The following is a 16147-nucleotide window of genomic DNA, read 5'->3' on the forward strand; positions in this document are numbered from 1 at the left end:
CGCTAGCCAAGGGTTTACGATCCACTCTGCTTCTCTACAACCCTTGGCAGATTTAGCCGGCAAAATCGAAACTCGCGCAACGGAATCTGATTGGTTGCGAAGCCAGGCGATCGCAGGGAATCTACTAATTGACGTTGTAGTTCGTTGTGTTTTCATACAGAATTTTAATACAATAATTATTACAATTTTTACGTGATTAATGAAAAACACGATATATAATTACTTAGATATGTTTTTTAAATTATTCTTATTATTTTTCCATTTTTTCCCGACCATTTCTTCTAATAACTGTAGATCAAAAATACGTATTTTAGCTACTTCAATTTACACCAATCAAAATCCATGGCTCATAAATAACAATGGCTGCGGCCACCTGCAGAACATGTTTTTGTGAGCTGGATAAAAAATCCCGCAGAACTATCTTCTCTAACACATTTGAGGTTGCACAACAGCTGTATGAAGTGTTGGGACATGTGCCGCATGAGGACGACGGTTTGTCAAAGTATGTGTGCAGCCACTGTTATTCCAAATTGAAGAAATTATCAAAAATAGATTTTGATTTAATTAATAAGTTGGAGGAGTTGAGGAGGGAGAAGAACGAACTTATAAAGTCTATGCGTGCAAATTTGAAGAGTATACAAACTACATGTACGAGTAACAGTGTGAGCGATGCAAGTGTGACCAACGATATAAATGTTCAAGAGGATGGGTCAAAGAGAAGTAGGCCTATACTACACTCACCTACTCCAAGGAAAGTCAAGAAGTGTAAGCAAGGTGAGATAAAATAAACATTATATTCAAAATAGCAACTGCATGTTCATCTTCACTATAGCTAAGGGTTTAAAATCCTCTGCGCAGAGGAGCAAAGTTGATTGTAAACCCTTGGCTAGTGCTGCATGTAAAAACTGATGTAAATCTTTTCGTCATTCATTTTTTAACCACATTTAACACAGTAAACCCTGGCACGGTTCATTATAAGTTTCTTATTAAGTGTATAGACTAAAGTTGCTATTTTGTGCAATATATATAGATATAGATTGTGTTAGGGATATGTACCGGTATGTAAATTATTTACAGTTATTATATGTTCAGAAATGATTGAAACATTGGCAAAGCTGACAAAATCTATATATTTTCAATGTATTTTCACAGGTTTTGTGAAGACTCCAGAGAAAACTCGCAAACCATGTATTAAATTGTTTACACCTAGCAAAATTAAAGTAAGTTTTTCTTATTTGTTAATAGGTGATATAGCTATTAATCAGTGTTAATAGTGCTTTAATAGGCAAGGTATTCTGAAAAGCAATTAAATAGATATTTATTCAATTCAATTAATTCAATTATTTATTTATTTGGATGATTTTTACTGATTTGAAATCCAAGTTTAAAAGAATATTGCCATATATCTTAAATTCTTCTTCATATTAAATCTGTAACAATTTAGCTAATCAATTTGTAATCACAAAGAATATTTTTTTGCTGTTTTATATTTTAGTTTTACTTTTGTTATTTTTTCCTCCACATTATTAACAGTATGCAAAACAATGCAGATATATATGTAGGCTAATGTACATAATGAATTGAATTGTAGGTTTTATTTAATACTGGAAAACAAATCAAGTCTAGAACTGTGAAGGACGCTGAACTTAAACGAGTTATCAAAGCCATATCCAGTGGACAACCAAAGAGGAGCATAGCAAAGTTTGTCTACAATTCTTTACTGAAGGATGAGCTCATAATGTGTGTTATACATGACATTGAAAAAGATATTATGAACCTTGTGTCCAAGAAGTCCAATTGCTGCCTGAGGAGTGCAAAATGTGAAAACTTATCAAATTTCAAATTTGATCAACTGCTTTTTGAAGTACAATTGTATGCTCCTGTGTTTTATAAAACTTTGTCGAACACTGTAAAAGGCTCACATGAAGTAGCAGTAATAGCAGCAATAATTACAAGAAACAATAATATGCACATGTCTGCACTTCATCATATTATTGCTCAGGTTCTGGACCACAGTGGAGCAACAGATGAGGTAAAAATCATTAAATACTGTTGAATTTTATTTTTTTTAAACAAATCCTCATAGATCAATCATTTATGGTTTTTAGAATCTATACCCTGAAGCTTTAATGATATTTTGAGGTTTGTTTACCTGACAGGGTTTTTTTCTATGGAATCATCATTGTTTGTGGGGGACCAATGTTTGTGGGTAAAATTTGCATCTCCACGAACATATATACAAGCATTTGTGTATTCATTAAAGTTATCCCGAACTTGCTACCAACAAGATTGCCAACGAGATTTCATTCCCACATACCAGGAAAATTTTGGCTATCCACAAACATTGACCCCATGAATAAAAATGATTCCACAGTATTGTTATTATTATAAGCAAGAATAAAATTAATTATTAAACAGGAAAGAAAATAGCTTGAAATAGGGTCAAGGGTGCACCCTTGTTTTGTTTTTTATATTTAATTACATTTCAAAGTCTGCTCACTTTTTTTATCATACATGATACATGTGAATGCTTATAGTAAAAATTTGATAGCCAAAGGGGAACATTTTCATGACTAGACTCTCATTTCAGTGTATTTCCTTGTTCCAAAAGTTGGGATTAAGTGTGTCCTCCTCAGCAGCAGCAAAGAAGAAGGTAGATCTAGCAGAATACCAAAATGAACACATCAACTCAACAGTTATCAATGAGAAGAGGGTGCTTGAAACATCAGGTTCGAGAGATCTGAAAACATCAGAAATAATTGGGGATAATTTTGACATTTCCAAATGCCCGTCAAACATGAGCAAAGAAAAGCAAAGGAAGAGTCTGCATTGGTTTTTGTTGATAGGGCTACAGAAACGGATTATTGGCAACAGTTTAAGCAATCAGCCACCTTCTTTGTCCATCAGTGATGTAACTAATGGGGTATTCATTCCAACACATTTAGATTGTGAGTTTTTGGAGCAGAACTGTTTGTTTCATATGATGAAAATAATTGTCAAGTATGTAGCGTGTTTCAAAAAATATGCCCCATATTTACCAGAGGTCATTGATCATCCTCATAGAGCTGAAATGTCTAGGAAGTCTGACTTCGTGGTTCTAGATTTGTTGGACAAAAGTGAAAATAAAAGCGAAGATATGATATCCATTTTAGAGCATATTCATATGAATTATATTGCGCACACATCAGATGATAATCCAAAGGTTATTCAGAAGAAGGTATTTGGTGGGGATGTTTTGACTAATGAACGGGCTTACAGTGCTCAACTAGCTATGATGAATGGCAGGTCCAAATTTGATCAACTGGCAGGTGTCATTCATAGACCAGAGGGGTTGCATCGTATGATGAATCTGTGTTTGGTAATAGCCAAAAAGTTCTGTTTGTTGCTGTTTATGAATGAAAAGGTATTTGGTTTATGTTGATTCGTTGAGTTATTTAGTAGAGGAATCACAGGTTTCCAATCATTATCATTTGATCTTATCATTATGTATTTGCAACCAATGTCTTTATTTGGAGATCACTATATAAGCTTTAGGATAATAATTTTAGTTTTATATTGCACTGTGAGTCCTTTGCTATTACATTTATAGTCTGTTGGTCGTTACTGTTTAGAATAGAAATTTATACCATTAAAATTAAACATATTTTGGGAAAATAATTTTATTCATTAATTTCTTTACCATACTGACAAAATTTAATAAGTGTAGATCAGGAAGCCAAATTATATACAAATATCATATCTACATAGTATTACTACCCCTTTTTGTTTGCCCTGTTTATTATCTACTTTTAGAGTCTTTAGTTTTGTTACTATTTTGTTACTTTGATTCAATTTTCTTTAAACCACTTGTTTTGATTTATGTACAGTAAAACACATAAAATGCAAACTTGTTTGGGCGGCTGAAAACACTTTATTAATAAAATTGCAGATTGTTATATCTTATCAAAATTTTGACTATTTGGGGGAAGAAATATTAATATTATTCTTTAGTTAAAAGTCTGTTTTACTGTATCTTATGTAGTTCAGCTTGGGCCATCTGTATTTTTACCAATTGGGAAAAAGTACATGTACCAGAATAAAGATTTCTTTTGTTTACAATTGATGAGCATATTATTTATAGTTTCAAAGGCAGCCTTAAAACCCTATTAATTTTTAAAAAATATGTATATATATTTAAAGTCTATTAATGGTATATGATTATTAAAAATTTGTATCTTTCATAACTGTTTGTTAAAAATCAAATTCTCTATCGAAAAAAGTTGTAAAAACATATTATATTCAATTATTATATTTAAAGAGTAACGTTTCAAATACATGTAGTAATGTCCAAACTTGATTTGTTTATTTCAGCTTGTGTATCAACAATTCTACAAGCCAAGTTCAGCTGCTGAAGTAGGAACTTTAAGCCAGTTACGGAATTTTGTTCACAGAATTGATGTCCATGGTGGAGATGAAGTTATTCAGAAGTACAGGTATGGATAAATGTATTTGTATAACATGATCAAATTTTGGCTGAATAAAAGCTTGTGTTATACACAAGACTTTACGGTACATGGTAAAGAAAAAATTTCAATGCAAGTACATGTAGTAAAAGGAGTTCTAATATACGCACACACACATACACAAGTACACGTAGTATTGAGAATATTGATTAATCTTTGATACTTATATTCATTTAAGAGCCCACTATGCATTTCTTATGGATTGCCTGGACGGTTTTGTCACAGGAGCATGCCTACATCTCCTGGAAATGGATGCCTTGGATGCACCACCAAGTCGAAAACAGGAACTTTTTGATATACTACCTCCAGAGGAGAAGTGCAAGTTCATCAAGCAAATTGCGAAGGACATTCTAGATAAATATATAAACCTTAATCTGGGTGAGATATTGATCATTGGAAATAGTCGTTTCATTTTTTTTACTAACATGATGCAAAAAACTACACGTACATGAAAATTGCCTGTTATTAGATTTTACATATATGTACAATACTAAAGGTCTGTAATGTTACATCCATTTCATTGAATAATTTATTCATTTCATTTAAAGATAATATGAAAGTTTCACAGTATCAAATAAACTTAAAACAGCAGTCTAAGTACATGGTTAAATGTAGGTCTGTTGTGTATGAATGATTTCAATGTAGGTGACTGTTTAGTTTTCCATGTCTTTATAGATTTGGGAAGATTTGAGGAGAGAGTACAGGCACTAGATGTCCAAAGTCAGCAAATCCGAGACATGCTTGATCCTGACCTACAAAAGTATATCTGTGTATCTTGTGGCAACCAGTATAAGACAGTGGGGCATTTAAGAAGACACCTCAAGGACAAACATCTGTGGGATTTCATTGAAAATGATACTGAAGAAGACAAGAAACCAGATCGAATTGCGTTATACAGGGCCTCATTAATGAAATGTCTACTACTGCTTAAGGACACCAATGATGGATACTCTATGGGTGATGGTGACAGGATAATGACCAATGCGAAGTTTCAAATGTTACTTTCAGGTGTAAGTCGCCACACCAAATACCAAATCTGGTTGTTTAGATTCTTGGCATATTACTCTTGCATACTAAGTCCAAAAGATGCTTATGAATATAAGTGGAACTGTACATCAAATCTTTCTGGTGGCACCGGCCGCAACATTCCAAATGATAATCTGGTGGAAATCATGGTCCATAGATTAAAGGAGAAAGTGCGCTCACAAGGAGCAAATGTTACATTTCAAAGTGCGAAAAAAGCAGCCTTATCACTGCAGGTGCAAGATGAAATAAAACAGAACGTGATGAAAGAGATTAACATGAAACCAAAAGGGACAACTCGAGCTGAAACATCCAAGAAGGCTGATGTGGAGCTAATTATTGACCAACTCAAGATGGCTGAAGTTTTTGACAATGTGCCTGGAAGGCAATTCCATGCATTTCCCAATTTTCAGGACCTATTTTCACGTGTTAAAGTTTTTGAATTACATAAATGGATTCAAAGCCAAAAGGAAAGATTATCATACGAGATTGTATAATAGAAACTGACAAAAAGAATGTAAAATTGCTATCATGGTATTTGAATTTTTGATTTAAATGATAATTATTTTGTTTAGATGCATTTATGTTATAGTATACACAAAAATTTAATTTGTAATGTACCTGGAAATATAATTTCAGTTTATCACAGTGCCAATGGTTTATTAAACTCTTATTAAAGTTAAATCAGTAACACCAAACTATTGAAAATAAAGCATATTTATTCCCAAATATCAATCTGACTCTTCAGTGTCTTCTGCAAAATTATACATATCAGAGTCGCCAACAACTTCAGAGATAATTTTACTGACTTCAGTAGCTGTATCAGTTGACCATATTGGAAACTTTTTCATAACATCATCAGGTGTAAATATTGAATCGCTGCTTCGCACCAATTTGTTGAGAACTTCATTTGTAAGTCCGTGCACTACTTCAAAATCTATTATACAATCTATGGACATTTGTGATTTATAAAACACCAGTTTATCATGTATTAATTTTTTTTCTTTATCGCTAACAGATCTGGTCATTTCATCTTCAGAATCTGAAGCACTATCTTCATTTTCTGTTTTAAAATATTCATGTTTTCGAGGACACAGATCACTTTTACAATCACAACTTTTTTCACAAACTTCACAACAGTCATGAGATGGTAATATTTTTTTATTAGGTGAAAGATATGCTTCACATAGGAGTTCATGTCTACATTTACTATCATCTTTAGCCAATCGAACAAGCTCGCTTTCAACCCTTTTAAGGTGATTTTTGTTACTTTTATACATTATCAGTTCATCAGATAAATGTCCATCCCTCCCTGCTCTTCCCATCTGCTGCACAAATGTATCTAATTTTCTAGGTAGTTTATAATGGACAACATGATGCACATTGTGAAAATTAACGCCCATACCTGCAGCATTTGTACAGATCAAAACCCTGATATTGCCATCTTTACTCATGTCTTTAGAAATAATTTCTTTTACTTTCTCATCAGTCTTGCTATGGAACATTTCAAATAATTCACAGTCATTTCCAAAATGTTTCACAAAGGTTGTGTAGATTTTTGATACATCAGAAATACTTTCACAAAAAACTACATGTCTCTCAGTTTTAACTTTGTTCAACCTCACACTGTCAATTAGCCATTTGAAAACTTTTTCTAAATTGTCAGAATTAGGAATACACACTGAAGTGATTTTAATGTTCTCCCGATCTGGTGAATCTAATATGATATCAGAATTTGAACGAAAGCATAACATTTTCATTATTCTTCTACGCTGACTAGGTCCAGATGTTGCAGTTAACGCAAGTAGAGTTGCCTTTGGACAGATTGACCGTAACTCCCCTATGTTGGCGAATGCCTCTCGAAAGGGCTCTTCATCTTTATCACCTTCACCCCTAAAACAATACAAAAGAATGAAAAATCTTGCTGAAATGTTTATTGTAAGAAACAACATCTTCTCTAGCCAATGGTTTACTATCCACTCTGCTACTTTAACATGTCTAAGTAGCAGAGTAGATCGTAAACCCTTGGCTAGCAAAGATAAAGAAACAAGGGCTTGAGTCTATTCTGTATACTACATATTTAAAAAAATGATAGATTTGCGTGTATAAATATCAGAATTTTTAAGTCATAGTACTTTACAGATGTACATTTCTATAAAAACACTATTTGACAGCATTTTAAAGACTGGTTTTATTTCCAGTAAAAGGAAACTCCGAAAGGAAAATTAATAAGATTATATTTGCTTACCATTGTGTAACAGTATGGGCTTCATCAACAGCAATCAACTGTAATTTACTTTGGTAAATTTCGGACTTCAACATCTCTCTCCAGTTGCTGTTATTAATGAAGGACTCTGGACTGCCAAACACAAAATCAAACGCACCTTGTTCTAATGCACCGGATTCTCGAAAGTCTTTACCGATAAAAGTAGCTTTAAAACCCAGATTGTTGAGCTTATAACATTGTTCCTGCATGACACTTAACAAGGGGGCCACGACAACAACGCATTTTCCTGGATGTAGCACCGGAAAGTACTCGTAGGTTAACGACTTTCCACTACCTGTTCTGGTACATAGAAACACATCTTTTGCTTGTTCAATCGCACTGATGGTTTTTGATTGTTTATCTGTCAAAGACTGTATTTTAAATCGTTTGCAAATTATTTCTTGAAGTTCTGTGGAGGCCGCCATTGTTGAATACGTCATTTTTTTTAACCTTAAGTTACGAAGATTTTCATTGGTTAAACAATGAAAACATTCAAGGGACATAACTCGATTACGACGATAGGCGGCGCATTTGATTTCTTGACATAATCGGCTAAATCTGCCAAGGGTTGTAGAGGAGCAGAGTGGATCGTAAACCCTTGGCTAGCGAAGATGCTTTTCTCCATTCGGAATACATTCGGAATACATCGCGCAATTTTTTAACATTATCATCCGGGCTTCTTAATGGCTTATGCTATGCAAAATATCCGTAGACTTTCAATTTTTGGATGTGTATTGAAACCTGAAGCGGTAGAGGGGGTGTTTCAAAACCGATAATCTAAACATTTTTCATATTAGTGGATGAACGTAGTTTGAGCACAAAGGTATTTACGTATATGTCTTCTCATCAATAGCACAGATAAAACAAAACAACACTGATTGAAATCATTTACCCGTAACGAAACGTCAAAACATAAAATTGGTATTTTTCTGCGCATGCTTGATATGATTGTCATTATTTTGTGATTAATTAAAGTCTTTGGTGATGGTTTAAAAAGTAAACCACTTAACATGACCAAAATGATCACTGCAAACAAAGCCGTTGGGATATTGGTACCTTCATTGTTTCTACAACATATCGTATTCACTTTATATTTGCTGTTTGTTTTGACCTCAACATTGTTTTTTATAAAAATATCAAGCAATCCGAAGGAAACGTTATTTTGATATAACTTCTATTTCGTAAGCGTAATATAATTTTCATCGTCAACTTAAAACAATCCAAAGGCTCTGAGCAAAATTCAACCGGAAGTGTTAGTAATATATAGCAAAGGTAAGCACAATACATCGTTCTTAACAATTTGAAAGTTAAGATGAAATCATTAACCTTGACAGCAAGACAAATAAATGTGCTTATTTCATATATGAAATACATAATACTGGGTGAACACTTAGAAGTTTTGTTAAGTGTATATAGAAAAATGATAAAGGTTGATAAAGTATTTATTTCAGTTCAATATTTCTTGTATGAATGATTTTGATTATGCCCAAACACCTTTGTTCAGAAAGGGGACACAATTGGAAGATTTGGTTTTATTTGTATATCTTCACGAATTTGAAGAATTTTGATCGGGTTTGCTTGCAAATTTTGATCGGGATTGGTCTGTAAAGAAACAAACCGCAATTTCAATTAATTCTTTGAAATGCACTTTCGTTTTGATTATCATGGCAACATATAAGACACAAGAACGGGATATTACCCCTGAGGTATCCTTATGTTCGATTTGCTTAGAACAATATAATTCACCAGTGAGTTTACATTGTTCACACGCGTTTTGCCAAACGTGTTTGTCAGCACATATTAAATCGTCATGTGGGGACTGTGACACGCCCCTTGGATTTCAATGTCCACTGTGTCGCGTCTTTATTCCGGCACCAGGGGAAATAGATCAGTATTCTGTTGACGAATGGGCAACGAAATTTCCAGTAAACAAGTTCCTGACATCTGTAGTAGGTGTTCCGGTTATTTTGTGCAAACCATGCCAAGAAGACGGAGAAGAGGTAAAAGCACATAGCTGGTGCAAGGATTGTTCCGAGGCGCTTTGTGAAGAGTGTACCAAGTATCACAAAAAACCTCGACCTTCTCGTCATCATGTAGTGATTTCTATTACCGAATGGTCAGGCATTTCTCAAATTCCAGATACGCTGGAAATATGCGAGAACCACAGTCGTAAATTTGAATTATTTTGTAGAAAACATTACCTCCCATGTTGCTCTGTTTGTGTAACCACAGAGCATAGCAGTTGTACAAGTTTCTGTCAACTCGAGGAAATTGGTAGGGATTTCATACAGCCTGAAAAAGTAAAAGATTTGCAGAGCGGAATGGAGAAATTCGGTACAAAATTAAAAGGCATTATTGGAGAAGAACGAACAAACATGAAACAAAATGACGACATAGTTGATATATTTACAAAAGAATTATTGGAATTTACCACAAATATTATTCAAGTCGTAAAAAAACTGGAGGAAGAACATTTGAATGAACTCTCCAGATTATCAAAAGAAAGCAATTCCAAACTTCAAAAGTCTATGGAATCTTTCGAGCAAAGGTTTCTCTATCTTGAATATTGGAAAGAAATATTGTTAAAGAATCTGTCGAATGAGACCACATCAGAAACCAAAAAAGTATTATCATTCATCAAACTGAAGAACATTCATGAAAATCTACAAAGATTGAAATACACGAAATTAGAGATTTGTATTAAAACTAAAATATTAGACGATGTAAAAAAGCTAATTGAATTGCCTTGTCTTGCTGATGTGTCTGCGGATGATATTGTAGATCAAGTTTCTTTAAATATGGAGAATATTGACTATACACGTGCGAAAGGGAATAAAATTTCTGAATTTAAAATAGCAGGAACTCATATAATGGGTGTGAGTTTTTTGGGTAATGGTAATCTGTTCTTAGCCGATTATATAGGGAAAAGATGCATCCTTTGTGACACAAACGGAGTTATTTTACAGGAAACAAGATTACCGAGATCGCCTTGGGGCATATGTACAAGCGGGGTTGATATTCTCCTGACGATTCCTATTGAAAAGTCGATTTTGAAGTTTGACTCAACTTCATTTGAAACCATAGAAACTGTTCCTGTTGATTGTCACTGTTATGGAATAGCTGCATCTGGAAACACAATCGTCATTGGTACAGATAAATCTGTTGACATCTTAATTGATGGTTTTCTTAAAACAAAACAAAACACACTTATATCTGGCCTTGGAGGTATGAGTGATGTAGCAATAGATAATGAAAATAATGTGATTTGTAGTACTTACTCTGAACACATTGTCCGAAAACTAGATTTAAGGGGAAATGTGTTGTTCACTTACAATCATGAAAAACTAAGGAGCCCATACAAACTAACCACAGACAGTAAAGGAAATATATTCGTATGTGGTAACACCAGTAACAATATCCATATCTTGTCAAGGGATGGCAAACTTTTACAAATTATGGAAGGAGTGATAGGTGTAAGGTGCCTTAAATTCCAATCTGCCACAAACAAATTATATGTCGGCAGTTACAATGGAAGTGTTACAGTCTTTGAATTTAGTGAGAGTTAAAATTTGTTTCAGTCAAGTGTGTGAGTGCTTATAATGCCTTTTAGTCTAAAAAAGTTTGTAAATCTTTTAATGTTTTCCCTCTGTATTGTATCATGATATGGAAAGAGCAATTCGAAAATGTGCTTGATTTGGATCAGTTTCTACATTGTATATTATTATTATTATCATTATTATTATTATTATTAATGTTAATATTAATTTTGGGATACCCTTGTGTATATTTGTGTATGCTGCATAACTTCGATAGGAGATTTTCACATGTACACCTAAAGGGCATGATAAAAGGGACCACAGGTGTTGGAAGGTAGTGATCAGATTGTTCAATTAATTGTATGGAAACTTTGTTTTCAGATTACACGAGGACAGGAGTTAGCAATTTTCTTTACAATTTACCTAAAAACCTTCATCCGTGAAGTGGTGACGGCCCTCATTTATCGGCTTACCTTTTCCAGTATTTGCATTAGTATTATGCTCATGAATACATTATGTTTATGTTATTTTATCATGTAATAATAGAGGCATGTATATACGCTGCAGCATCAGTTTTCATGTAAATTCATTTATAGATCCATCAAATTATGTACTGGTGTGTGGAGCCACCTTAAGATATAAAAATTAATTTTAAGATTAGACTTATCTTGAAATATTCTTATAATTTCATGGTAAACTTTCTAATGTTTTTTCCCTTAAGTCACCCGAGTCACTCAGGTGACGTTGTGCTATTGGTCTTTATCCATCGTCGTAAGTCGTCCATTAACAATTTCACAATTTTAACTTCTTCTTGATTACGAAAAGGCCAATTGTTACCATTTAGTGTTTGAATCATCTTCAGGAAAAGAGGAATCTAAATTGTGAAGTTTATGACCTAATCAACCCGGGGCCTCATGGGCGGATCCAAATGTGCATAAATGGCTAAGATGCTTGGTTACGATGTCCATGAATAAAATTTCTGCTTGTTGGTACCATCATGTACTAGTATTTCACTATCTTTCCTAGCCAAAGGATTACGATCCACTCCGCGCCAAGGGTCGTGGAGGAGCGGAATGGAATGTTAACCCTTGGCTAGCGAAGATGGTACATGTATTGTATTTCAAAGAAATAAACTACTCTCACGACGACTTTATCATAAATTGGCATAGCGGTTTCTAAATCTCCATGGATCCACCAAGCCAAGCGTTTCGTTGATTAACTGGTCGTAGTATTAACACAAGAAGACTAATTAACTTTATGTTACTATATAAATTTGCAGATTTATGGTAAGAATATAAAAAAAATCCGGATAATTTAGAGTTATCGAACACGGCTGAGGATCGGAGGTCGTTAATTTACAATTTATGAGTAAATACCGGTATTAAGTCCTACAAACAGTCGTTTACATATGATTTAATCAGGCTTTGGATATTGCTAAATGTAATGGTAATGCAATGCAATGCATTACATGTTTTCAAAAAACGCTAGTACTGTGTAAAGCCACAAATTTAGCATTACAATCAATGGTAATATAATGCATTACTTTAATTTCCAAAATCTAGAGTAATGCTGGCATTACATGCCATTACTTTGCATTACTATGCTTATTTATGCATGTTCACTTTTAAAAAATGTGATGAATAAATGAATAACTGAAACTGTATTTGATTAATATTATTTTACAGAAGAAAGAAATAATTCTTGAGAATTTTTTTGTTGTTGTATTATTAAAAAAGATTTTTAAATTGATAATATTGATAGATATAACAACACAATTTAATAACATTTTAAGAGTGTTGTTATGAAGAGTTTGAAATCATTTAATATTTATTCGTTTGATGAGATATCGGCGCTTCTGATTGGTCGAAAAATTTCTTTGATACCTGCATCAATAAAATTTTTGCCGGATCTACTTTTCTCAACTGTTCTGATCTAACACTATTTATAGAACGGGAATTTCCAAGATAAACACTGTCAACAAAATGTAAAGTTGTGTCTGTTTTATTGTCAGCAAACAAAATGCAACCTTGTGAATATAAAAACTTGAAAGTTTAACCTTCAAAAATAAACAAAACACATTATTTGATTCACGAAATAGAAAATTAAGCGTCTTCTCACGATTTCGTCTGCTTGAGATCAATCAATATTTACAGCGAGGCTGGCTGTTCCTTTTCCAGGAATATCATAACGAACATATAGACCTATAAACTTTCACGGTAACACTGCTGTTCAAATTTGGTAACGATCATTTTTAAATTTACACACGTACATGATCGGTCATCAGAATAAGCGTCGTAAAGAAAAGCTATGAGTAATGCATCAACTCCTTCGGCGCATTCCAAGCGGCAGATATACAATTTATAAGTACATCACTGGCTATCTAGTTACCACAACGTTTACAAAGTCGCTTACACATACTATTCTTTGTCGACATATCAGCTATTTTAATCCACGATCGCCTTTCCTTGGATGGTTATGTCCAGTTGCATATTCCAGCGATCTCAAATCAAAACTAGTTTTATTACGAGTTTTTCTGCACAGTGATTAATATCACAAGCTATCGCATGTATTTTCCTTTCGTTTTCAATTCAGCCGGTTCAGATTTTAACTCACTATTTGTGTTTAATCCGTTAAATATTCAGCTCAATAGCTCTGCATCAGCTGAAGGCGAATCCATTTTGAATATTGTTGCTGTTGTTGTTTGTATTCATACGCGCCGCTTCATTTACATTATTTACATTTTTGATCAATGACACTTCACATTTTTTTATTTGAAAATGTTTTATTAAATGATAAGAAATGAAGATAATAATTTTTCTATTGATCGACGTATCAAAGAAAAAATTGACCGGAAAACTTTTTCATCAATGCGCTAATGAAATATTTTTGGAGGCGATTGAGATAGTTCCAAGACTGCAGTCTTCAAAAGACGTAGACGAGGTGGCCAATAGCGTCCTCATTCAAACTGACTCAAGGTGTATCGTTGCCATAGCGCTCTTACCAAAAAGAGGAAATTAGAAACTGACTATTTCGAGGAAAATGCCTAAAGGGTCTGTCGTTCCAGCCATTCATTATCTCATAACTTGTAAACACGGCTACGTGCCTTTTATGCCGTTTCCGATCGTGTTTCCAGTAGTTCAACAATTCATGATTACTCTCGTAGAGCCCAAGAAACGATTCCTTCCCGCACGAAGTTACATCAGATTTCGCATTATTTCACCGCTGTTACACAGATTTCGACTTGGGGAGCAGACGTTTTCCAATCGACTAGGAGAAAAGTGGGATTTCACTATTGTGACCCCTGGTCCGGATGAGGATCTCTTAATGTACCGGGGTGCTTCCGGACTGTTCTATTTGTACCGGAACCACATGTTTGCGAGCGATTAATAAGGACATCACAATCACGGCGAAGCATTAATAAAATCTAAAATTTAATCTCATTAGATGTACCTTTGTTAATACATTTACAGAAAAATACATAAATGATGGGAAAACCTTACTAATTTGTTCATGTATAAAATGAAAGATCAAGAACACTAAGCTTCATCTGAAGTTTCATTCTGTACTAATTCATTTAGCTTGAATGAAAAAGTTTCTGCTTAATCTTTTTGTCCTGTATAGATTTGTTTGTCAATGAATTGTAACAAAAAACTAGTAAAATTTATATATAATACCCGGTATTGATTTACAGCTATGGCTTGATTCTATAATGGTTATCTTTATGAACAAATTGGTGATTTCCGTGATTATAAAACAAATGTGAAAATGGGAACACGGTTCTCACAAAACTTAATAAAGAAGAGGAAGATTACAAAAGTGGCCGGATGCTAAAATAGCTTTGTTATACAACTAATGATTTCTTCTATTACAAGTACATATGCACTACACTATTCATAATCAGGTATAGTAAATTTCATAATCATAGCAAAAGGGGACAAAATGTTATTTTTACAAACCATCAGTCGGAGACATTTACAAGCGTCAGCTGCTTCTTTCGATCTACATTTAATGATTTAATTTAAAATGAAATACTTATATTATAATTATAAATGTTTGGATTAAAACCATCCCTCTTATCTCAAAATCATGGTTTAAAACAATTTATTTAATGACTATTAAAACAGATTTAATATACTAACACATGTCATAACCCTTAAGTTCAACATCTGTCATTTCACTGTTTGAATTCGATTATGCGTTGGCTCATTTCACAAACATCATAATGCTTAATTTATCTAAATTGTCAAAAATAGTTTATACACTACAGATTGAGAACTCAGTAAAAAAACGGATTCTTTCTAATTATTTATTGTGATAAGACAATAAACTTAAAACTAATATACATCCTTAATTTTATAATTCGCACTGGTGTATGATTTATTATTACTGGGGGTAATCTCTGCAAACTGATTTTATAATCAGTGCAAAAGATATAAACATCTACGATTATGAAGTAATTTTAAAAAAATGTGCACGCATTTATCAACGGATCTACATAGCGAATTACAATGCGGATCTAGGTTCATGGATCACATTCACATTCATGATTTTGAAATCTTCCCATTGGAAAGCAGGACAGAATTCATATTGGGGGAAAATCCAGGATTTATGCTTGATGACTAAAAAAAATCAAAGTACTAAAAGAACTGAATAGTGTACTTTTGTTTAATATATTATATAACAGCTATTTATATTATTTGTGGTTATAAATTACAATACATCAAAGTGTATGACGTCGACATTCTTTTTACTAATTGTGCAAATTCGTTTAAATAGATTAATTCGTTTACAAATTTATTTTTATTATTGACATATATTTT

General features: G+C 33.3%; 2 protein-coding genes across 3 annotated transcripts; one reads left to right on the forward strand and one right to left on the reverse strand.

The window, feature by feature from the left end:
- Positions 1 to 8180, forward strand: LOC117687119 (uncharacterized). Of its 2 annotated transcripts, none has more exons than XM_066069257.1 (7): positions 1 to 774; positions 1153 to 1220; positions 1592 to 2032; positions 2591 to 3403; positions 4351 to 4472; positions 4681 to 4880; positions 5178 to 8180. In XM_066069257.1, the coding sequence occupies exons 1-7, from the start codon at positions 360 to 362 to the stop codon at positions 6020 to 6022; spliced, it is 2904 nt and encodes a 967-aa protein (XP_065925329.1). In that variant the 5' UTR covers positions 1 to 359; the 3' UTR covers positions 6023 to 8180. The 2 variants fall into 2 exon arrangements, with proteins under 2 accessions (XP_065925329.1, XP_065925330.1); XM_066069258.1 differs by having other exon boundaries at positions 410 to 502.
- On the reverse strand, positions 6225 to 8294 carry LOC136270730 (ATP-dependent DNA helicase RecQ-like). The gene is made up of 2 exons (XM_066069259.1): positions 7774 to 8294; positions 6225 to 7418 (listed from the first exon to the last, which is right to left on the reverse strand). Exons 1-2 carry the CDS (start codon positions 8292 to 8294, stop codon positions 6257 to 6259), a joined length of 1683 nt encoding a protein of 560 aa, XP_065925331.1. The 3' UTR covers positions 6225 to 6256.
- Positions 8295 to 16147: the final 7853 nt, after the last annotated feature.

This window comes from Magallana gigas, chromosome 8 (genome assembly GCF_963853765.1).
Source record: "Magallana gigas chromosome 8, xbMagGiga1.1, whole genome shotgun sequence".
NCBI lineage: Eukaryota > Metazoa > Mollusca > Bivalvia > Ostreida > Ostreidae > Magallana > Magallana gigas.

Excerpts from the sequence above, each read along its gene's own strand:
- LOC117687119 (XM_066069257.1), top strand. The coding sequence starts at position 360 with ATGGCTGCGGCCACCTGCAGAACATGTTTTTGTGAGCTGGATAAAAAA. Across the intron at positions 775-1,152 it reads AGTCAAGAAGTGTAAGCAAG|GTTTTGTGAAGACTCCAGAG; the intron begins GTGAGATAAAAT and ends GTATTTTCACAG. Across the intron at positions 4,473-4,680 it reads GAAGTTATTCAGAAGTACAG|AGCCCACTATGCATTTCTTA; the intron begins GTATGGATAAAT and ends TATTCATTTAAG.
- LOC136270730 (XM_066069259.1), bottom strand. The coding sequence starts at position 8,294 with ATGTCCCTTGAATGTTTTCATTGTTTAACCAATGAAAATCTTCGTAAC. Across the intron at positions 7,419-7,773 it reads GCCCATACTGTTACACAATG|GGGTGAAGGTGATAAAGATG; the intron begins GTAAGCAAATAT and ends GTATTGTTTTAG.